The following is a 25,237-nucleotide window of genomic DNA, read 5'->3' as shown; positions in this document are numbered from 1 at the left end:
TGTCAAAAAACAAAAACAAACAAACAAACAAACAAAAAAACACTACTCTGTGGGTAAAACTAAACAAAACCAAAAAATGCACTGTACTCACATCCATGTACCATCTGGTCATTAGATTTTCTATTGAAAAAGAAATAAAGAGAAATTAGTTTTTTTTGTTGTTGTTTAATAAACAGAAAAAAAATGAGAATTAAGGTAGAATTTTCATTTTTTTGTTTATGGGTAAAAAATGAGTTTGTTGTAGTCCTGTGTAATTTCTCCCTTGTTAATTAGTCTTTCATTGTTCCTAGGTGTGGCTTATCAGTTGTCAGATCTTATCCATCTAGGCTGTTATGTTAGTTTTCTCCATTCTGTTTTCCTATGTTTTGTTTTCCAGTTGTTTTATTTATTTATTTATTTTTTAGTTTATTTGTATTTTGGGACTACTCTAATGCTGCCTTCACTTGCTCTCGGAATTGTCATAAATACGAGTTTCCTAGGTAAAAATTGCACATGAACGTCCTCCCCTCCTGAAACTTGAATGTGATAAGCTTGTAATCACGACTTCAGAAGTGGGAATTACCATATTTCTGATAGCATGTGAAGGCAGCGTAATTCAGTGCTTGTTCAACCTGTGGGGACCCCCCACCCCTGCACATTTGGTATGTCTCCATTCAACTCATCAGCCCATTAGCAGAGACTGCAAGACTTGAACTGGCTGCGTCTGATGAGGGAGACATACAAAATGTGCAGTTCTGGGGGAGGGGGCGGGGGGTTGACAGTCTTAAGAAGCACTTGCTCTAATAAACCTACTGCATTTGGATCCAACCCTTGTATCTGAGTTCGCCTGCATGACAGCTTTAATACTTGTTTCGCATATGAGGGCTTCTCTGAAACACTCCTTTAGTCTGATTAGTTAACCCTCCCCATCCTCTGTGCTGCAACACACAGACAAAACAAAAACAAAACAAATCCACTACTCTGTGCACTGTAGGGGAGAGTGGGGTGATTTGTGCCAGGGGGGGAAGTAGTTCCACCCATTGTTTCTGGAAAACCATAGAAGAAATTGGTCATGTGACCACATAATTTTGAAAAGCCACCCATTTTACTCATCCTCCAAAGAAGAGAGACACATGGCATGAGAGGAAAGCACATTTTAGCTCAAAAAAACGTTTTTTTCTCTTTCAAAGTAAAATTTCTATGATCAAGGTTTTTTGATTGTAGTGTCTGAACAATTATAGACAAGTTTGAAAACATTTCACAGATGTTTTAGTGCTTTAGCAGGCTACACAATGAGTCTATACAGTTAGCAGTATGTTAGCTCTTAACTGCTGGATCATGCTAGTTTTTCAAACTTGTGGGTCCGGGGTGATTTGTGCCAAAGGGCCTGGGTTAACTTATGATTATTTTAAATATATTATTAATTTGTAATTGTACTCTTACATTTTAGCAGCTAAACTATATGACATTCTTGATTTTAGACCATGTAGCAAACAGGTATTTTCATCTTCAGAAAGATTTTTCTTCCTCCCAGATTGCATGAGAACTGTGACTTGCTTAATAATGTGGAACAACCTCTAAGTAGGGTTTCCATAGCAAATTATTTTGTCTGAGATTGATGCCAGTTATCTAAAAAGACATGGATAAATAAAAAAACAAGCATTTTCTTAGAAAAACTAAAATATGAATGATTATTCTACTGAAATCTTACTGATATGTCACTTGCATAATAATTTGTAACGTGGCGTATTCTTATGTTATTCTTATAATTGACAGACAGCGTTCTATGTATGTCAACAGGCATCTATTGCCAAAGCCTTTTTGCCTGAAATGATTCACAAATATCATATATTGTGTATTTAAGTTTTTTGTGTTTTCCCAAAAACTACAAAATATGACTTGGCATATTCCAACAGTTTAATATGGTGACAATATCTAAATAAACCTGAAATGAGAAATTTTGTATTGAATTTGTCTTGCTTTCATATAGCATTACAGTTCATAACGTTAAAATGTTCTGTTTTACTTCAGAAATGACTGGCACAATTTACCCCAACGCATTCTCCCCAAAGGCATAACTTACCCCGCACCAGGGGCAAGTTGTGCCATGAGACCACTTTTTTTCCCCAAAAGCTATATTTTTGAAACAATTTATTTCAGATCCAAAGTTATTGTTCTCAGGGATGCACCACATCCTGAAATATATGTACATTCTTAAGTTGAAGGCATTACTGCCATGGCCTCACTTTAAAGTCACTTTAAGTAAAAACTGGCACAACTCACCCCACTTTCCACTCTATAAAAAAAAAAAATGCAAGCAAGACAATTAACACTTTTAATGCCTAGAAAGCTGCTAAAGACATGTTTAAAACAGTTCATGTGACTACAGTGGTTCAACCCTAATGTTATGAAGCGACAAGAATACTTTTTGTGTGCCAAAAAACAAAATAATGACTTTATTCAACAACATCTAGTGATGGGCGATTTCAAAACACTGCTTCATGAAGCTTCGAAGCTTTACTAATCTTTTGTTTCTAATCAGTGGTTTGGAGCATGTATCAAACTGCCAAAATCATGCCCCCCAGTGGTGAACCATTGAAATTTTGAAACACTTATGACATAACAAAGCCTTGTTTACTGAAATCATGTCACTTTGGCAGTTTGATATACACTCCGAACAAAACAAAACAACAAAACAAAACAAACAAATCCACTACTCTGTGGATAAAACAACAAAACAAAACCAAAAAATGCACTGTACTCTGGAATCCATTAGAGCAGCTAAAAATTAAACTTGTTTTCTTAGTTCGCCTTTCATACACAAAAGAAAGTCATATATGGGCTTAGAACAACATGAGGGAACTTTAATTTTTGACTGACCTATTCCTTTATGTCAGGCTCATATCGGTTTAGGGTATGCACTTATACAATATTAAAATGGACAAAGTTAAAATGGTCCACAAAAGCAAAGTACTCTCAATGTGTAGGCATACAGAAACACTTAAAAAGCACCACAAAACCCACCCCACCACACAATGATCATACTATTATGGATTGAAGACCCTAATGGTCACTTGGATGAGTAGATGAGGTTGTCTGCATGGTCAGCAAAAATCCAGTGGACAAACTTCATTAGGTTGGCATCTTAGTCCATTAGACTACTCTCGATTTCAGTCTGCGTTGTTCTAAAAGGAGTTTTTAATACTGATAAATCTTATTCTAGAATGGTGCAGTAAAGCAGTTGAGCATAAAACTATGTTTGTCTATCTATCTATCTATCTATCTATCTATCTATCTATCTATCTATCTATCTATCTATCTATCTATCTATCTATCTATCTATCTATCTATCTATCTATCTATCTATCTATCTATCTATCTATCTATCTATCTATCAAAAGGACACTGTTTCTCTTTAAAATGGCAAAGTGATCATATGTCCATAAAAGAAGGAATGACTCACTTCTGAAAAGAAAGACCAGTGAGTCAGCATCTCTATCTCTCACAAACAGCCTGCAGATGATGAGTAAGGACCTATCGGTATCAAAAACCTGCTCTGATTCATGAATAATTAATCAGGCACAATGTACACTCACACAACATACATGCCCACTGCATAACAAACATCAAGTGTCGTATGGAAGTTTCTCACAATAAAATGAGAAAGCAAAAGTACTTGAATGTTTGAAAAGCCAACATATCCACCAGGTTGTCATAATTGCGTTAGAAATAAAACTTTATCAGAAACAGAGTATGTGTGTTTCTGTTTATGACGAAGACACATGCACACACACACACACACACACACACACTCCTGTCCTGTTAAGATTACTGATGCAGCAGACAGCACGTCATCATTGAAGAGCTGCAGTATTTTAAACTCTATTGATTAGCATGTGCATGAGAGGGCAGGCAGAGCAATAAGTTTTAAATTCATGTCAGTGATCTTTGGCAACATAGAGATGACTGAGCTGCTGAACTGCTGCAAGAGACGTGATATCGTCCAAAATACTCCACTTAGGATAATGAATATTGCAATTTGTCCTCTTAACAAGGGCAGTTCTAATTCAAAGTCTGTTTGAATTTCCTGTAAGCACACGTCAGCTGGACTGGGTTATGTCCAGCACTAGTATACCAAAAAACCTTGCAAAACAACCTTCATATTGGCAGCTGGAAAACACAGAAAGAAAGAAACATAGTATGGCAAGCCACTTTAACATTATATATATGTATTACAACTGTTACTGGCACCTATTCCAGGTTTACTAAGTATTCAGACATTATTATTATTAAGATTTTAATTTAACTATGAAGTTGCAAATCATAGTCATTATAAAAGTTTTTGCAACTGGAGATATAAGAAGTACTACTAGTACAGAAAAAAACGAAACTGGCGCAGCGTTCGTTCCGTAAGTTGAATAGGGAAGGCGTAGGACATACAGCGTAATCGTTTTGAAGAATGCAGAAAGCGGAAGTATGTTCAAGGCGATATTTTGTGTTTATATAAAGCATATACAGTTGTATTTTTTTTTAAAAATGGCTGATCGTTTCGCTAGATATCAAGAAAAATAAGACCCTTATTCCTCATCTGGTATCGTTTAAAGCCCTTTGAAGCTGCACTGAAACTTTAATTTTGACCTTCAACCGTTTGGAGCCCATTGAAGTCCACTATAAGGAGAATAATCCTGGAATGTTTTCATCAAAAACCTTAATTTCTTTTCGACTGACGAAAGAAAGACATGAACATCTTGGATGATATGGGGGTGAGTAAATTATCAAGAAAAGTTTATTTAAAAGTGGACTAATCCTTTAAATGTTAAAATGGCTTGCCATACAGAGTGAGGAGGGAGAGAGAAAGAGTGAGAGGCACTTGAAGACGCACAGTCAGTTGTGGATCAGTCATACTAATGTACGGACACACTCACACACAGAATGGGTCACGCTTGGTTTCTACGTACAGTTCTACTTTTATTCGCCTTACCTGGAGGTAAGAGAACTTACATTTTCAATTAATATATAAAAAAGAGCTTTTATTATTATTTCTATTATTCAAAATATTTTTCCCTAAAATGTTGGCTTCTCAATGCCCATTTGTATGAGTTAATTATGAGCAGATGATTAGGCTAACATCCAAGGAATTATCCAATTGTTTCGACAACAGATGCAAATGATGACCGTTAAGAGTTATGTTTTTGTCCATCTGTTAATGTAGGCTACTCTCGACATAGTTATAGTTGCGCGCTATCATTTAAATTATTGATTTATTTAGACTGCTTATAGGCCTTCACTTATTGAGCTAGATAGCTATTGATTAATTTGAGTTATTATGGCAAGTTAACTCGCACACCGTGCGAATCTCATGTGTTGTGCACAGTGTCAATAATTAATTAGCGTGTAATTAGAGTCGCGTATACATCAAATAAATACAGCTCAAAACTAGCAATCGGCTACTAATAACAGGCTACTGTCAACATAATGACCAAAACAACTACTGAAATCCATCAATAAGTTACAGGCCTTGTCACAAACTCTTCTCAACTAACGGTCGGTTTGCTCTTTTCTGGTGGAGATTATCGGATAGATTGTAGCTGCAAGCAACAGATGCCGTCCGAGAAGGTTCACGTAGGCTACAGGTGTCTTGTGTTTTTACATAGGAGGTGATTGAGACCGCGAGTTGTTTCAACGTCTGTAACTCTATTTTTCATTTTAATTACTTTTAACTCAACCCCTATTTCTGTAATAGCTTAATTTTCACAGGCTGACAATCAAATAACCCATGTCAACAGTAACATAATTGTCATTAGAACACAGTCAGTGTGTTTTAAAGTGTTATAGGCCTATTAGCCTACTCAGAAAACATGTCACAAATAATTCAAGAATCCTCAAAATGCCGTGCATGCTACGTTGCTTTGATAAATTGTGCGTTCTTTAGTCTTTGTCTGCTGGTTTGTTGTCATTAGTCGAGCCTGTGTGTGTGTGTGCAGCAGTCGCGCGCGTGATTTAATGTTGTAATCTAGCGGGAAAGCTCCGTACGGGACAGTTAGGCAAATTAGATCCAATCTTCGGCTATCCTGCGAAAATTGCCTGCCCTATTCACTAATGCACCTCGTACTTGTTTCGTAACGTTTGATTCATCTGGATGGATCATGGTGGAGTAACAGATTAGTCATCATGGTGCGGGTAATGGGGAGAAGGCAGCACTTAGTGATTGTTTAAATGTGAGTGCATCAAAAAATGTGATAGACTATGTAGGCTATAAAACTGAATAAGATTTAATTAATTAAATCGATGAAATATATTTAATTAAATATTTTTTTAAGGTTTCAGTTATTGCTTGCATAAAGAAAACAGTGCCTATTTTTTAAACCCATCATGATTTAAGCAAAAATCATTCTCACTGAAATTCAAAATATTACTTACAATGTAGGTTTAAGTATTTAAAGATCATATTAGTTTGCTTTTAATTAATGTTGTTGACATACATTACCATTTAAAGTTTGGTGTAAGATTGTTTTTGAAGGAAATTAATACTTTCATACTTACATGCAATAAATTGTTCAGAAGTGTCAGTAAATACATTTGTAATAAAAAATAATAATAAAAAAAAATATATATATCCAGTGGGTACGGAAAGTATTCAGACCCCCTTCAATTTTTCACTCTTTGTTATATTGCAGCCATTTGCTAAAATCATTTAAGTTCATTTTTTTCCTCATTAATGTACACACAGCACCCCATATTGACAAAAAACACAGAATTGTTGACATTTTTGCAGATTTAATAAAAAAGAAAAACTGAAATATCACATGGCCCTAAGTATTCAGACCCTTTGCTCAGTATTTAGTAGAAGCACCCTTTTGATCTAATACAGCCATGAGTCTTTTTGGGAAAGATGCAACAAGTTTTTCACACCTGGATCCTGTGCCATTCCTCGTTGCAGATCCTCTCCAGTTCTGTCAGGTTGGATGATAAACGTTGGTGGACAGCCATTTTTAGGTCTCTCCAGTGATGCTCAATTGGGTTTAAGTCAGGGCTCAAGAACAGTCACGGAGTTGTTGTGAAGCCACTGCTTCATTATTTTAGCTGTCTGCTTAGGGTCATTGTCTTGTTGGAAGGTAAACTTTCGGCCCAGTCTGAGGTCCTGAGCACTCTGGAGAAGGTTTTCGTCCAGGATATCCCTGTACTTGGCTGCATTCATCTTTCCCTCGATTGCAACCAGTCGTCCTGTCCCTGCAACTGAAAAACACCCCCACAGCATGATGCTGCCACCACCATGCTTCACTGTTGGGACTGTATTGGACAGGTGATGAGCAGTGCCTGGTTTTCTCCACACATACTGCTTAGAATTAAGGCCAAACAGTTCTATCTTGGTCTCATCAGACCAGAGAATCTTATTTCTCACCATCTTGGCAAACTCCATGCAGGCTTTCATGTGTCTTGCACTGAGGAGAGGCTTCCGTCAGGCCACTCAAAATAAAGCCCCGACTGGTGGAGGGCTGCATTGATGGTTGACTTTCTACAACTTTCTCTCATCTCCCGACTGCATCTCTGGAGCTCAGCCACAGTGATCTTTGGGTTCTTCTTTACCTCTCTCACCAAGGCTCTTCTCCCCCAATAGCTCAGTTTGGCTGGACGGCCAGCTCTAGGAAGGGTTCTGGTCGTCCCAAACGTCTTCCATTTAAGGATTATGGAGGCCACTGTGCTCTTAGGAACCTTAAGTGCAGCAGAAATTTTTTTTGTAACCTTGGCCAGATCTGTGCCTTGCCACAATTCTGTCTCTGAGCTCTTCAGGCAGTTCCTTTGACCTCATGATTCTCATTTGCTCTGACATGCACTGTGAGCTGTAAGGTCTTATATAGACAGGTGTGTGGCTTTCCTAATCAAGTCCAATCAGTATAATCAAACACAGCTGGATGAAGGTGTAGAACCATCTCAAGGATGATCAGAAGAAATGGACAATCCTGAGTTAAATATATGAGTGTCACAGCAAAGGGTCTGAATACTTAGGATCATGTCATATTTCAGTTTTTCTTTTTTAATAAATCTACAAAAATGTCAACAATTCTCTGTTTTTCTGTCAATATGGGGTGCTGTGTGTACATTAATGAGGAAAAAAATTAACTTAAATGATTTTAGCAAATGGCTGCAATATAACAAAGAGTGAAAAATTTAAGGGGGTCTGAATACTTTCCGTACCCACTGGATATATATATATATATATATATATATTTCAAATACTGTTTTTTTCCCCCAGAACTTTGCACTTTGCACTTTTTTTGGTAACTTTCCACAAACTTAGTTTTGGAATAAAGGAATAAGTTAAAACATGTTAAAATAGAAAACAGTTATTTTAAAATCTAAAAATATTACTGTTTTTACTATATTTTGATCCAATAAATGCAGCCATTGTGAGCATGAGGCTCTTTCATTACAAAAATGTTACCAACCCCAAACTTTTGAACCATATATAGAAAATCATTGAATTATAGTTTTTATAATGTGATAAAGTTATTGCACAGTAAAAATGTATGTTAATAATTGACATAAAAACATGTATTTAAATGTTAATGATCCAAACATTTACTTAATGCTAAATATAATTTATTCTCTCTTTCTTTCATGGCACTTGTTGAGATCCGGGAGTAATTTTTTAATTCTGTTTGTCATAATTAAAATGTTCGGAGCAGGTACTCTGAAAACATCAGCTGCGGGATTAAGCTTTTAAAGAATTATCACAGTCACCGTGTCTACCATAAAGACCTTCTCACCTTCCTAACATTTGTTGACTATCAACAAAGTGATGCATTAACTGATTGCAGGAGGTTGCCGTTGATTAGACGTGACTTTGTATGCACAGTGAACAGATTGGTGTGTGTTTGTATTCCAGGATGGTTTAAACCTGCTATCACTCCCGATGCCCCTCATCTGGTGATACTTAAAGGTGGACAACTGGAACTCCGTTGTCATGACGATGCAGAGGCGAGCATGGGCAGTGTGCAGTGGCTGCGGGAAAAAGGTCGGAAAATCGATGCAGAGTTAAAGGACGACGGATCCAGTGTCATTCTCCTCACCTCCACACAGAACCAGCATATGGGCCGTTACACCTGTGAGAACACAAAAACGGGAGAGAGGAGCTCTGTCTATGTCTATGTGAAAGGTTTGTATGTTTACACAGTTCTTTTTGAGGAGTTTATTTGTTTTTTGGCCTCAATTCCCACACTTCACTCCTGAAGGGTATTAAACTTGAATAGGTCTTTTGTAAGAGCACAAACGCATGTCCTTAAACTGTGTACTCAAACCACACCTTAGTGTGGATGTGGTTTAATTTCTTTTAATGGTGTTATTGTTAACTGTCATTGAATAATGTTGGTAAATGAACAGCCGAATTGTGTGATAAACCTCTTGCACACACTTCTTTTTTTTTTTTACTACTTCCTCATAAACAAGTCCTTCCAGTGTTTAATGTAACGCCCCTTTTTTGCATTCACATTTTTTCCTCCTTTTCTTTCTTATGCTCTCTTTTGATTTGCATGTCTTTTGTTTCTCATCACTCATATGTTTTCGCTTTTTTCTGGCAGATTTGGAGAACGCTTTTGTGCGCTCTATGGTGAATGGCCTTCTGGTGAGGGAAGGAGAGAATTGCACTATTCCTTGTTTAGTAACAGACCCAGCTGTCAATCACCTGTCCCTGTTGACCTGTACTGGCACTGCCTTACCAGCTGGCCTCACCTACATCACGAACCCTGAAAGAGGGATCACCATCAGAAACGTCTCCAAAGCCTTTGATGGCTGCTACGTTTGTGCAGGGCAGATGGATGAAAAACCTGTGAAATCAAATCAGTATACCTTGAATGTGCGGCTAGGTGTGTGTATGTGTGTGTGTGTGTTAGAATAGTGGTTCTTAAAGGGATAGTTCATTATTTAATCTCCCAAGTCATTTTAAATCTGTATTCATTCTCTTTTTTCCTGTGGAACACTAAAGAATATATAATTTTGAAGAAGACTATCTTTTGTTTTTTGTCCATACAATGAAAGTGAATGGAGCCCAGTGTTATTGCAGACCCCATTGGACAAAAAACATTCATCAAAATATCTTCTTTTGTGTTCCACAGATGAAGGAAAGTCATGAATGTTTGAAATGATGTGAGGGTGAGCAAATGATGATTTTTATTTTTAGGTGAACTATCCCTTTAACTAGTTTTGTTCCTAGATTTTACATTGGACATCAAAAAACAAAGTCCTAAAATTGTTTAAACAAGAATTTATTGTACAAAAGTAAACAAAAATGTGGGAAATATGGGAAATGTTTTTCTCTCCTCTATATTATGCTAATCTAATTAGGCGTGATTATATGATTATGTGGCTTTTTTCTTTTGCATCACATCTACCACTTTGTTAGATGGAAAGAGTTTGAGAGAGCTGATAAAGAGATACCATAAGCAAATTTACTTCCAGTAGTGGACACACATAAATGTGAAAGTTTGGAATAATTAAGATATTTTAATGTTTCTGAAAGAAGCAGGCTACATTTGTTTGATCAAAAATACAGTAAATTACAGTACAGTAATTTACCCCTGTGAGTTTTCAGCTGCCATTATTTCAGGTTTCAGTGTCACATGATCCTTCATAAATCATTATAATATGTTGATTTGTGACCCTGGACCACAAAACCAGTAATAAGGGTCAATTTTTGGAAACTGAGATTTATACATCATCTGAAAGCTGAATAAATAAACTTTCCATTGATGTATGGTTTGTTAGGACAGGACAATATTTGGCCAAGATACATCTATTTGAAAATCTGGAATCTGAGGGTGCAAAAAAATATTGAGTAAATCGCCTTTAAAGTTGTCCAAATGAAGTCCTTAGCAATGCATATACACTCACAAAAATAATTTTTTTATATATTTACGGTAGGAAATTTACAAAATATCTTTATGGAACATGATCTTTACCTCATATCCTAATGATTTTTGGCATAAAATTAAAATTGATCATTTTGATCCATACAATGTATTGTTGGCTATTGCTACAAATATACCTGTGCGACTTATGATTGGTTATAAAATAAATGCTTTTATTCAGCAGTGACACATAAAAGTTACAGTAAAGACATTTATAATGTTACAAAAGATTTCTATTTCAAATAAATGCTGTTTATTGAATCCATCAAAGAATCCTGAAAAATTTATTAAAATATAACTAAATATACTAAAATAAAACAGTCATTTTAAATTGTAATAATATTAGTTTTACTGTATTTTTGATCAAACACATGTAGCCTTAGTAAACATAAAAGATGTATTTCAAAAACATAAAACTTCTGACAGTAGTGTATCATTGTCATATCATTACATATATCTCAGTATATCTTTGCCTGTATGCTTTATTGCATGTTTATTGTTTTTCCGATACAGTCCCGGAGACCGTGCCAGCGATCAGCCTATCCATAATGGAAAATGTGATTCTGATCCAGGATCAGGACTTTGAGCTCACCTGTAGCGCCATCAACATCAACCATGATTTCCTCCTGAGCTGGAGTATCCCTTCAGAAGCGGTTAGATCCACACACCTGTTGAATAATCTGAGATTGCTTCCTGTAAGTACAGTACCTAACCTGAACTAATGTTGTCAATAATGATTTAGATAGCAACAGAAGAATTTAACTCTAAGATCGTGCCTGGTTCTCGAGGATATCAGCGCTCAGTAACACTGAAGTTCAAGTCTGTGAAGATGAGTGACTCTGGAGTCTATCAATGTAGTGCGAAGAATGAGAAGGGTGTCTCCATGGCAAGTGTCAATCTGGAGGTTTACGGTAAGAAATGTGAGATTAAGTTGTACCTTCTAAATACTATTGACTTTAACCAGAGAGCAAGAAGAGCAAGACTTGTACGAAAATGAATGGGCTAAATTGTAACACTGAATATGACAATTGTTGAAACGTTGAAATAGAAGTCCCTGGCTAAACACCAAGATATCTGTTTATGTGTATAATTGTGGCAGAGCAAGGTTTCATTAACCTTACGGAAGGAGCGGACAGTGTGGTGCAGGTGCGAGAGGGAGAGAGTCTGACCCTCAGTGTGGAGATGATTTCATACCCCAAACCCTCCGAAATCTATTGGACCTATAACAACGAACAGCTCCAAAACACATCTGAGCACGTCATTACACTACACAACCAGCAGTACAGGTACACAATCAATTAATCGTGATTAATCGCATCCAAAATAAAATTTTGTGTTTACATAATATACATGTGTGTACTGTGTATATTTATTATGTATATATAAATACACACGTGTATATTTATCAAAAATCTATTATATTTATATATGAAATATTTATATTTAATATAAATTATATATGAATGTAAATATATATATGTAAATATTTCTTAAATATATACATATGTATGTGTATGTGTGTGTGTGTATATATATATATATATATATATATATATATATATATATATATATATATATATATATATATACACACATGTATGTTTATGTGTGTACGTATATATATATATATATATATATATATATATATATGGTCAAACCAAAATTTATTCAGACACCTTGAACATTTGACCTAATTTCCAACATTTATATGTGAATCTTTAACAGACATTGAGTGTTGTTTGTCTGAATATTGCAGGTACATCAGTGAACTGAGGCTGGTTCGAATTCATGGATCAGAGGGCGGGATCTACACTTTCTCAGCCAATCACACATATGCGTCTGTAAATCATTCATTCACTGTCCACGTTATATGTGAGTTCAGAGGATTGACTGGATTTTAGCTTTCAAATTTGCCAGATACTTACCTCAATTTCTCTATTACAGTCTTTATATAAATACAGTAACTCTCTCATTCAGGTAAACCTGTGATAGTTTCCCAGGAGGGGCCAGTTGATGGACAGGTGCGGTGTGTTGCTTCAGGATATCCTGTCCCCAAAATATCTTGGTATTACTGCGAGCCGCCACATACACGGTATGACTCACATGCAGACTAATATAAGCCACTCACACTCAACCATAAAATAGCACACATGCTAACACTTTATTTCGATGGTCCACTTTAGACATTCTACTAACTAGAAGTAACTTTGCAACTCCGTGTCAACTTATTGTACTAACCCGAACCCTAACATTACAGTCTACTAATACTCTATTGAGAGTTAGTTGACATGTAGTTGCAAATTTACTTATAGTTAGTAGAATGTCTACCATCAAAATAAAGTGTAACACATCTACTAACTTACAGTATGTTATGGTAAACAAACTATTGAGATTGCAGTGTCACAAAGCCATTTAGAATGGGAAGGTGTTTCTTAGATGATAAAATGTGGAAAAAAATGTTATATGGATTATTATTATAGCTGTTTGTCATTCTCTGACAGGTGCTCCCTCTTGTTGAATGCGACGCAGGCCGATGAGGATGTTGCCGTGGTAACAGTGTCAGGGTCAGAGTTTGGACGAAGTGAGGTGGAAAGTCGACTTAATATCAGCAAAGGAAAATTTCACACTCTTGAGTGTGTGGCAAAAACCCAGGGCGAGCATGCCTACACCCTCTTTTCCATCAGCGGTGAGATTCATACCTTAGACTTCTATTGTTTTTCTAAAGCTTATTGTAGCAGTTAACAACAATTATCAGGGTCCAAAAAGACAATACATGTTGTATATTGCAATACAGTTGTTACAGCAGTGTCAGTGTGGCATAGTTGTTCAATCTCAAGGCCAGAAAGAAGCTTTCTACAGACTGTCTTTTAATGCTGCTTTCAGCTGCTCCCGGGAATCTGCTGTTTACAAGTTCAGAAGTCATAATTACTATGTGATGTGTGTTCAAGGGATTTTAGTAGGAAAAAATGGAGGCAATTTCATATTTATTTTCTTTTTTTTCACTTACTGATAAGACAGGAAGCTTTTTTCGCACTAATGCAATGAAATGAAAAGCAAAGGATGCACATTAGGTCTGTAATAGATGCTTTATCTTGGTGTTTTATTGTGAGAATGATGGGAAATACAGTTTTGTCACACAACCCTGTGACCTCAAAACAAACAAACAAAAAGTAAAGAAATTGATACTTTTATTCAGCAAGGATGCATTAATTTAATCAAAAGTCACTAATAAACATCTATAAAGTTACAAAAGGTTTTAGTTCAAAATATATACTGTTTAAAAAAAAAAAAAAAAAAAAAAAAAAAAAATTGTATTCATCAAAAAATGGGTTAGTTCATCCAAACATGAAAATTCCGTCATTAATTACTCACCCTCATGTCGTTCCAAACCCGTAAGACCTTCGTTAATCTTCAGAACACAAATTAAGATATTCTTCATAAAATCCGATGGCTCAGTGAGGCCTCCATTGCCAGCAAGACAATTAACACTTTCAATGCACAGAAAGCTACTAAAAACATATTTAAAACAGTTCATGTGAGTACAGTGGTTCAACCTTAATGTTATGAAGTGACGAGAATACTTTTTGTGTGCCAAAAAAACAAAATAACGACTTTTTTCAACATTATCTAGTAATGGGTGATATCAAAACACTGCTTCATGAAGCTTCCAAGCTTTACGAATCTTTTGTTTCGAATCAGTGGTTCGGGGCGTGTATCAAACTGCCAAAGTCACGTGATTTCAGTAAACGATGCTTCGTTACATCATAAGTGTTTCAAAATTTGAATGGTTCACCACTGGGGGGCATGACTTTGGCAGTTTGATACACGCTCCGAACCACTGATTCGAAACAAAAGATTCATAAATCTTCGAAGCCTCATGAAGCAGTGTTTTGAAATCACCCATTTACAGTCAACATTTACAATTAAACTTTATTTATTTAATTAATGTTCAATGTTTTATGTTCAAGGATATCCCCAAACGGAGGTTTAGTCAGATTAAACTTAAACATTTAGCATATTGCTTTGCTAATTATCAGCTAATTTCCCAATACACACACCCAAAACAAACATTCTATTTTGTTGATGTGGGACGTTCATTACAATTAAGATGCTTTATTTACCTAACTTGTGAATCTTTTTTACCTTCAAGGACATCCCCAAATTGAGATTTTGTCAGATTAAACTAATTTATAGCTAATAGCTAATTATTAGCTAATTTTCCCAGACACACCAAAAAACAAGCATTCTGTTTTAAAGAAAGAAAGAAAGAAAGAAAGAAAGAGAAATTTGGGGGGGATCAACTTTACTATAAATAAATTGCATTTTTAAATTTAATTTTAATTATTTCTTTTCAATTTCTGCAAGTTTTTAAATGTTACACGTTCCATACTTTTGAATGGGTCTCAACAATAACAATTTTACAAATCTGATAAATTATCTATTGCAATATTATTATCATTGTTGTTGTTTAGAGCTTAAAAATATATAAGTCACATCAGGTCATAAACAAAATGAACAAGCTCGGATCAAACATTTCTGTTTATGTTTGTTTTGCTTTAATTTTAATGTGTAGCATTTTGGTTACTTTTAAAACGTATTGAAACTAAGCAATAATGGGAATACACAGCCCTGAATATATAAATGTAAAGGGCTATAGAGACATCTAGTGGCTACAGTATGGTATTACAGATTATTTTTTAGTCCTTTGATAAAGAAAGTGTTTTTGTAGCTGGAAGGCAGAGTTTGCAATGTACAAACATGTTGTTTGCATTTTCTTGTTTGAAAACAAAAAAGCAGCGAAATTTCCATTAATTGATAGCGTTTTTCCTCGCGGGCAGCATTGTTTCAACTAGCAGCAGTGATTCAATCTGCTTCTGAGGAGATTGTAGACGGGTGTTTTTTGCGCATGCACCAGCGGGTGGCTCACGTGAGTCATCACTGGCAACAGAACTAGGAACTACTGTATAATCAAGCAGCGCTTAATATGGTGTTATTATGGCAAAATAATTATTTATTTAGTTTTAAATGAAACGATTGTAATCCTGATAGTATCCCCCCTTTTTTCAAAATGTAACTGTAATCTGATTACTACGTTTTTTGACGTAACCGTAACGAATTACAGTTACTGGATTTTTGTATCCTGATTACGTAACGGCGTTACTCCCCAACCCTGTTCATGCCATATAGTGTTATTGAGAGCGGTAGATAGACGCAAACCCGTTCACACCCAAACACACACACAGCTGTTAACAGATAATCCCCGAATGTTCTCAGACACACACTGAGCTTGTTGACAGATATGAGGGATTATCATTTTGTGCAGCGTGTGCACATTAGGATTTGATACTGACACTAAGCTCTTAAAATCCTCTGAACAACAGATTTAAAACACTCACTTATTAATATGGTACTGTGAATTAAGAAGTATTACTGTTTTAAACACAGATGTGGTGTGTGATGTGAGTGTGCGTATATTCATGGATGTGAGGGCATGTGTTTCTCTCCCCAGAAAGAACTGTGCCCCATAAACTCTTCACACCTCTGTTGTCTGGTGTCGTGTCCACTGCTGTTCTGCTTAGCTTAATTGTAGTGGTTCTGCTCTTCAAATACATGCAGGTACTATACACAACACTCACATTACACACTATGATATAGCTTAAATTGTAAGCAATAAGTTCTGGTTTTATTTATTTCACTTGTATTTTCTCCTTGTAATTTTGTACACTGCCATAGAAACCCAAATATGAGATCCACTGGAAGGTGATCGACAGTTTTGATGGCAACAATTATACCTACATAGACCCGACGCAACTGCCTTATGACCCCAAATGGGAGTTTCCACGGGAAAGACTGCGCTTTGGTAAAGGCATTCACATTACACATAAATCTAAACATTATGATTATACAATAGCTCATTATTTAATCTGACTAAAAGTATACACATAGTGTATACTCTATACATATATATTATATGTATATAGCATTCTTTGATGAATAGAAAGTTGAAAAGAACACACACACATACATATATATATATACACACAAACCCGATTCCAAAAAAGTTGGGACACTGTACAAATTGTGAATAAAAACAGAATGCAATGGCGTGGAAGTTTCAAATTTCAATATTTTATTCAGAATACAACATAGATGACATATCAAATGTTTAAACTGAGAAAATGTATCATTTTAAGGGAAAAATAAGTTGATTTTAAATTTCATGGTATCAACACATCTCAAAAAAGTTGGGACAAGGCCATGTTTACCACTGTGTGGCATCCCCTCTTCTTTTTATCCCCTCTTCTACGCTGCCATGATGTTGTAATTGATGCAGTATGTGGTCTGGCATTGTCATGTTGGAAAATGCAAGGTCTTCCCTGAAAAAGATGACATCTGGATGGGAGCATATGTTGTTCTAGAACTTGGATATACCTTTCAGCATTGATGGTGCCTTTCCAGATGCGTAAGCTGCCCATGCCACACTCACTCATGCAACCCCATACCATCAGAGATGCAGGCTTCTGAACTGAGCGCCGATAACAACTTGGGTTGTCCTTGTCCTCTTTAGTCCGGATCACATGGTGTCCCAGTTTTCCAAAAAGAACTTCAAATTTTGATTAATCTGACCACAGAACAGTTTTCCACTTTGCCACGGTCCATTTTAAATGAGCCTTGGCCCAGAGAAAACGCCTGCGCTTCTGGATCATGTTTAGATATGGCTTCTTTTATGACCTATAGAGTTTTAGCCGGCAACGGCGAAAGGCACGGTTGATTGTGTTCACCGACAATGTTTTCTGGAAGTATTCCTGAGCCCATGTTGTGATTTCCATTACAGTAGCATTCCTGTATGTGATGCAGTGCCGTCTAAGGGCCCGAAGATCACGGGCATCCAGTATGGTTTTCCGGCCTTGACTCTTACACATAGAGATTGTTCCAGATTCTCTGAATCTTTGGATGATATTATGCACTGTAGATGATGATAACTTCAAACTCTTTGCAATTTTTCTCTGAGAAACTCCTTTCTGATATTGCTCCACTATTTTTCACCGCAGCATTGGGGGAATTGGTGATCCTCTGCCCATCTTGACTTCTGAGAGACACTGCCACTCTGAGAGGCTCTTTTTATACCCAATCATGTTGCCAATTGACCTAATAAGTTGCAAATTGGTCCTCCAGCTGTTCCTTAAATGTACATTTAACTTTTCTGGCCTCTTATTGCTACCTGTCCCAACTTTTTTGGAATGTGTAGCTCTCATGAAATCCAAAATGAGCCAATATTTGGCATGACATTTCAAAATGTCTCACTTTCAACATTTGATATGTTATCTATATTCTATTGTTAATAAAATATACGTTTATGAGATTTGTAAATTATTGCATTCCTTTTTTATTCACAATTTGTACAGTGTCCCAACTTTTTTGGAATCGGGTTATATATATATATATATATATATATATATATATATATATATATATATATATATATGTTCTTTTGAACTTTGTATTCATTGAAGAATCCTAAAAAATATATTTTCACAAAAATATTAAGCAGCATAATTGTTTTCAGCATTGATAATAAATGTTTCTTAAGCACCAAATCAGCATATTAGAGAAAATTCAGCTTAGTTCAGAATAAATTACATTTTACAATATATTAAAACAACATTTATTTTAAATTATAATAATTTTTCACAATATTACTGTTTATACTGTATTTTAGATCAATTAAATGCAGCCTTAGTGAGGATGAGAGACTAAATCATTAAAAAAAATACTGACCCCAAACTTTTAAACAGTAATAATTAAAAATCCTATAATACTATGTAACCATAATAATCATCAAGTAGAATGCTTATAAACATGGTGTGAATTTGAACATAATAATGGTAAATAAGAGCTAAATGTTCAATGTTTTTGTCATGATGAAGGTAAAATCCTTGGCTCTGGAGCGTTTGGTAAAGTGGTGGCAGCTACTGCATATGGACTCCTGTCAGCTGACACAGTGACCACTGTTGCTGTAAAAATGCTAAAACGTGAGTATGTCTGGATGTATGGCTTAACATGTGTAAAGTATGTTCATAAAGACTCCAATTACTGGTTTTCAAAACTTTTAATACCCATCTGATGTATCTGTGTATGTTTGGGTGTGTGTGTATCTGCGTTTTTTCCCCAAAGCGAGCGCTCACTCCACTGAGAAAGAGGCTCTAATGTCAGAGTTAAAAGTTCTGAGCTACATTGGCAACCATATGAACATTGTCAACTTGCTTGGCGCCTGTACAGTAGGAGGTATGTGGTTAGTATTGATTCAATCACTTTAAAACAGTGGTGACAGTGAGATATTTTGGCAAAATGTTAATTTTTAGGAGAATTTTTCCTTTAGGAGAAATTTGATAATTATTAAAGAGACAACATTTTTCATCAGGCCCTACTCTGGTGATCACAGAATTCTGTTGCTATGGCGACATGTTGAACTTCCTGAGAAGAAAGCGGGATGCGTTTTTCAGTTCCAAAACAGGCGATGGATATTACAAAAATCTGCTCAGCCAAACACAGCCTTCAAGGTAAGACGTGTCTGAGAAACATTGTGCATCATTTATAAGAGTATAGATGTCTTTTGTTAGGTTTTTGTAATGTAATACACCATCTATTATATGCATGTGTGCACACACAGAGAGGGCACTGATAATGGTTACATGCCCATGAGGTCGTATCAGAAGAGATCGAATCAGACAGGTAAGGCCCACCCCAAGAAAGAACAAGCAAAATACAGCCACTTTTACCACAAACTTTCATTATTTTATACTTTTCAATCTGTATCATCTCTCTCAGAATGGTGTGATGATAAAGATGATCTCTCTTTGGATACTGAGGATTTACTCAGTTTCTCATATCAAGTTGCTAAAGGCATGGACTTCCTCACATCCAAAAATGTGAGTGTCTATTAGGTTTATTCACCTCTCAGGTTTCAGAGTGGGATAAACATTCATACCTTGTAATGTTATCACATTTTCATACAGAATTGACATACAGAGGTTATTGTTTTAATAGTGAATACATATGTTTTTGACTAATAAATGGCTATTTATGTGTGTTGCCATGTATTTTAAGTGTATCCACAGAGATCTGGCCGCTAGGAATGTTTTACTGACTCAGGGCCGGGTAGCAAAGATATGTGATTTCGGTCTGGCACGTGACATCACTAGAGATTCCAGCTACGTCCTGAGAGGAAATGTAAGGAAGTATTGTATATCATTTACCACACTCACACCTACTGTCAGGCTTTATATTAATATCCAACATATTCTGAATTTTGTTGAGATTTTATGTTGTAAAATCACCTTTGATTTTGAAGGATAGTTCGACCAAAATGAAAATTCTGTCATCATATAGTTGTCCTCATGTCGTTTCAAACCATCCGTGGAACACAAAAGAAGATATTTTGGAGAATGTTTCAACTGTATTTGTCCATATAATGAAAGCCAGTGGAGTCCAAAACAACATTATATTCTGAAGAAATCCACACAGGTTTGAAACAACATGAAGGTGAATAAATGATGACAAAATGTTTGTTTTTGAGTGAACTATCCTTTTTTAAAAGTATTTAAGCATTGTTCAGTATCATGAATGCTGTGTTTTTTGTTTAGGCACGTCTGCCAGTGAAATGGATGTCCCCAGAGAGCTTGTTTGCTTGCGTGTACACTTTTGAGAGTGACGTCTGGTCCTATGGCATCTTACTGTGGGAGATCTTCTCTCTGGGTATGTATGAGCTGGTATCAGGCATATTAAATATCACACATACCCAGAATACACCTCCTAAACCTGGGCCTATAAGTGACTCACTATGAAGGTCTTATGAGGTGAACATCTGCCTGCAGGAAACACGCCTTATCCGGGTATTCCAGTTGGATCCACATTCTATAAGATGATACAAGATGGATACAGAATGAGTGAGCCTGAGTTTGCCCCAATTGAAATGTAAGAGAATTATATTTGTCTATAAACAGCCTGTAGTCAGTATTTTATATTTATGGCATGCACACTTCCGTTCAAAGGTTTAGGGATGGTAAGATTTTTAAAAAAGAATTCTCTTATGCTAACCAATAAACAATAATATAGTGAAATATAATTACAATTTAAATGAACTTTTTTCTTTGGAAGCTTGACTCCGCCACTAAAAAAAATAAAATAAAAAAGGTAATTGCAACTTTTTATCTCACAATTCTGACTTTATAACTCACAATTTTGACTTTCTCATGCAATTCTGACTTTATAACTCGCAATTCTGACTTTATAACTCGCAATTTTGACTTTATATCATGCAATTCTGACTATAACTCGCAATTTTGACTTTGTCATGCAATTTTGACTTTATAACTTGCAATTGTGAGTTTATAACTCGCAATTGTGAGTTTATAACTCGCAATTCTGACTTTATAACTTGCAATTTTGACTTTATATCATGCAATTCTGACTTTATAACTCGCAATTTTGACTTTATATCATGCAATTCTGACTATAACTCGCAATTTTGACTTTGTCATGCAATTCTGACTTTATAACTTGCAATTGTGAGTTTATAACTCGCAATTCTGACTTTATAACTTGCAATTTTGACTTTATATCATGCAATTCTGACTTTATAACTCGCAATTTTGACTTTGTCATGCAATTCTGACTTTATAACTTGAAGTTGTGTTTATAACTCGCAATTCTGAGTATAGCTCGCAATTTTGACTTTATACCATGCAATTCTGACTTTATAACTTCGCAATTTTGACTATATATCTTGCAATTTTGACTTTATATCTCGCAATTCTGACTTTATAACTCGCAATTTTGACTGTATATCATGCAATTCTGACTATAACTCGCAATTTTTACTTTATATCATGCAACTCTGACTTTATAACTCGCAATTCTGACTTTAACTCGCAATTTTCACTTTATAACTCAGAATTTTGACTTTATATCATGCAATTCTAACTATAATTCGCAATTTTGACTTTGTCATGCAATTCTGACTTTATAACTTGAAATTGTGTTTATAACTCGCAATTCTGACTTTACAACTCGCAATTTTGACTGTCATGCAATTCTGACTTTATAAACTCGCAATTATGACTTTATAACTCAATTGTGAGCTTATAACTCACAATTCTGACTTTGTCGCAATTGAGTTTATATCTCGCAATTCTGACTTTATAACTCGCAATTGTGAGTTTATAACTCGGAATTCTGACTTTATAACTCGCAATTCTGACTTTATAACTCAGAATTCTGACTTTATAACTCAGAATTCTGACTTTATAACTCGCAATTCTGACTTTATAACTCGCAATTCTGACTTTATAACTCACAATTATGAGTTTATAATGCGCAATTCTAACTTTATCAGAATTATGAGATAAAAAGTTGCAGTTACCTTTTTTATTTTTTATTTCATTGCGGAAACAAGCTTCCATAGTTTTCGATATTAATTTATTTTAAAATGTAATTTATTCCTGTGATGGCAAAGCTTTTTCATTAGTCATTACTCCAGTCTTCAGTGTCACGTGATCCTCCAGAAATCCTTCTAATATGCTGATTTGGTGCTCAAGAAACATTTCTTATTATGAAGATTGAAAATAGTTGTGCTACTTAATATCTTTTGTGGAAACCATGATGCGTTTTAAAGGATTCTTTGAGGAATAGAAAGAACAGCATTTATTTGAAGATGGAATCTTGAAGTTTGTCCGATGTGCATGATAATGAGGCATGTGTGTATGCGTTATCAGTTACGAGGTAATGAGATGGTGTTGGAGTGCTGACCCTCTGAAGAGACCAACCTTCAAAAAACTGGTGGAAAGGACTGAACTCCTGCTGTCGGAAACCACCAAACATGTACGTTTTGACTCAGCTCAGCTCAAAAAATGCTGCCATAGAACCAGTTTCTTCAGTTAGGTTTGTAATTGTATCTTGCAGGATTACCTGAATCTCAGCACTAGCGGCAGCTGTGAGGCGTTTGTTCCTCCAGACCTGCAGAGGGCACAACGGCTGAGTTCTGTGGGCAGCTCGACAGCCTCAACTCAACCCCTGCTACAGGCAACAAATGAAGTTTTTCTGGAACATCAGAGCATATAAATGACATCACATTCTTTGTTTTGCCTCAAAATCACCATTTTCTCAATGGGTTTTACCTAAAAGCCTTATCCTCCATTCGAATGCTGCCTTTAATAGTGGCATTTAAGGACATCTCCTAAGATTCCCTGCTCTCTGTTTGGCTCAATGCAACTCCATTAGCCTTGTCTTCCATTATATTTCAAATTACTCAAGACACAGCATGTCCAGCCATATAACTGTTAACGTATTTTTCTAAATGCAGCTGGGCTCCATTTTATTGTATTGATCATAGTATTTTGAGTGCATGAGCAGCCAGGCAAGCATTTAGCTATAGAACCTAATGTTACCTCACCAGATAAATGACCAGCTCTACTGATGACATCATTGTGTAGTGAGTGTCTCTGTGATGATGTCGTGTTGTTGTGTATTCTTTTGTCTTTGTCCGGGTGAACAACTGCAACTACGTCTTAGTGCAAGTAACAGTAAGGTAGGTCAGTGGAAAAGATGTTAAACCCAAAGTGAGTCTTGTTTAATGTGGCACTATCTGAAGCACTTAACATCAAATGGAGGTTCTCGTTCAGACATTTGTACTGTTTCTCAGCATGTCATTACTCTCAGGTGAGTATTATAATGCATTATCGATTTGTAATGCTATATTGCATCTATGAGATCCCTCTCTTAACTAAAATTCTACTTTAAAATTGTCATATTTATTAACAATGAAAAGACAACTAGGATTTGTTTACATTCTTTTTTTGGCATTTTTTTGAGTTTGGAATTTAACATTTGAGCTGTTGAATATGTATATACGAATACAATTTGTTGCGGTGTAAAACTGAAATAATCATATTTGGATTGTACATTGTTTGTAATAACTGACTGGGTTCTGTTCTTCAAAAGTGGCTAACTTGGCTACAATAGCTGGAGTAAACCTTAAGTTTTTGTTCTCAAAGCATGCTTAAAAGATAAGAAACATCAGACATCTGCTCGTTGCGAATTAAAAAGTTTATTATTCCAGTAGATCCAAGGTTTATGCTAAATTATTCAGCCAACTGAACCACGTTCGAAGGATTGGATGTTGGTTTCAAAAAGAATCAAATGTTTTTGAATGTTGAGTGTGACAAATAACTTGAACTGCTATGAGATTTGACTTTGTAAATATCTGATGTGTCAGCTATTTTTTCAACTTGTAGAATGTTATGTCAGAAGAAAAAGGGCGGTAGGGAATGATGTAACTGTTTTTATACAGAATAAATGAAAAGTGAAAAGGAGCTATTGAATGAAGTGTTTTTAAAATGACAAAAAAAAAATGTGTGGAATTCCTTAAAGGGTTATTTCACCCAAAAATGAAAATTCTCACCCTCATGTCGTTCCACACCCGTAAGACCTTCGTTCATCTTCAGAACACAAATTAAGATATTCTTCATAAAATCTGATGGCTCAGTGAGGCCTGCATTGCCAGCAAGACAATTAACATTTTCAGATGCCCAGAAGACGCATTTAAAACAGTTCATGTGATTACAGTGGTTCAACCTTAATGTTATGAAGCGACGAGAATACTTTTTGTGCACCAAAAAAACAAAATAACTTCATTCAACAATATCTAGTGATGGATGATTTCAAAACACTGCTTCATGAAGCTTTACAAAACCTTTGTTTCGGAGCGTGTATCAAACTGACAAAGTCATGTGATTTCAGTAAACAAGGTTACTTGATAAGCGTTTCGAAATTTCAATGGTTCACCACTGGGTGGCGTGACTTCGGCAGTTTGATACGCGCTCCGAAACACTGATTCGAAACAAAAGATTTGTTAAGCTTCGAAGCTTCATGAAGCAGTGTTTTGAAACCGTCCTTCACAAGATCTTGTTGAATAAAGACATTATTTTGGCACACGAAATGTATTCTCGTCGCTTCATAACATTAAGGTTTTTAATGTTAATTAAGAATTAAGGTCTTAATTTGTGTTCCAAAGATGATCGAAGGTCTTACGGGTTTGGAACGACATGAGGGTGAGTAATTAATGACACAATTTTTATTTTTGGTTGATCTAACCCTTTAAAAGTTATGTAATTTTTATGTTTTTATGTTAAAATACATTGAGCATCCAAACCAGAAACATTAGCTAAACCAATGGGCGAGTTTGGGGTGAGACTATCGGTTTGTCTGCCCAATGACAGACAATGGGAGTGTTCAAAAAACTTGTTTGCAAAGGGCCATTATTTTGGCAATTCCATTTGGTACTGCAGTTGGCAGTA

At 35.7% G+C, this 25,237-nt stretch overlaps 1 protein-coding gene across 2 annotated transcripts; it reads left to right on the top strand.

Moving 5' to 3' along the window:
• The first annotated feature begins 4,829 nt into the window (after positions 1-4,829).
• On the top strand, positions 4,830-24,253 carry kitb (KIT proto-oncogene, receptor tyrosine kinase b). 2 transcript variants are annotated; one of them, XM_048197546.1, is made up of 21 exons: positions 4,830-4,966; positions 8,867-9,136; positions 9,558-9,842; positions 11,397-11,536; positions 11,626-11,794; positions 11,983-12,169; positions 12,640-12,755; positions 12,861-12,975; positions 13,385-13,569; positions 16,393-16,499; positions 16,617-16,743; positions 18,812-18,916; positions 19,059-19,169; positions 19,306-19,444; positions 19,555-19,616; positions 19,713-19,813; positions 19,992-20,114; positions 20,528-20,639; positions 20,759-20,858; positions 22,658-22,763; positions 22,845-24,253. In XM_048197546.1, exons 1-21 carry the CDS (start codon positions 4,912-4,914, stop codon positions 23,001-23,003), a joined length of 2,874 nt encoding a protein of 957 aa, XP_048053503.1. In that variant the 5' UTR covers positions 4,830-4,911; the 3' UTR covers positions 23,004-24,253. The 2 variants fall into 2 exon arrangements, with proteins under 2 accessions (XP_048053503.1, XP_048053502.1); XM_048197545.1 differs by having other exon boundaries at positions 19,555-19,813.
• The last annotated feature ends 984 nt before the right edge of the window (positions 24,254-25,237 follow it).

The sequence above is a fragment of the Megalobrama amblycephala genome, linkage group LG7 (assembly GCF_018812025.1).
Source record: "Megalobrama amblycephala isolate DHTTF-2021 linkage group LG7, ASM1881202v1, whole genome shotgun sequence".
NCBI classification, from domain to species: Eukaryota; Metazoa; Chordata; class Actinopteri; order Cypriniformes; family Xenocyprididae; genus Megalobrama; species Megalobrama amblycephala.
This window is presented reverse-complemented; position numbering and strand designations above follow the sequence as displayed.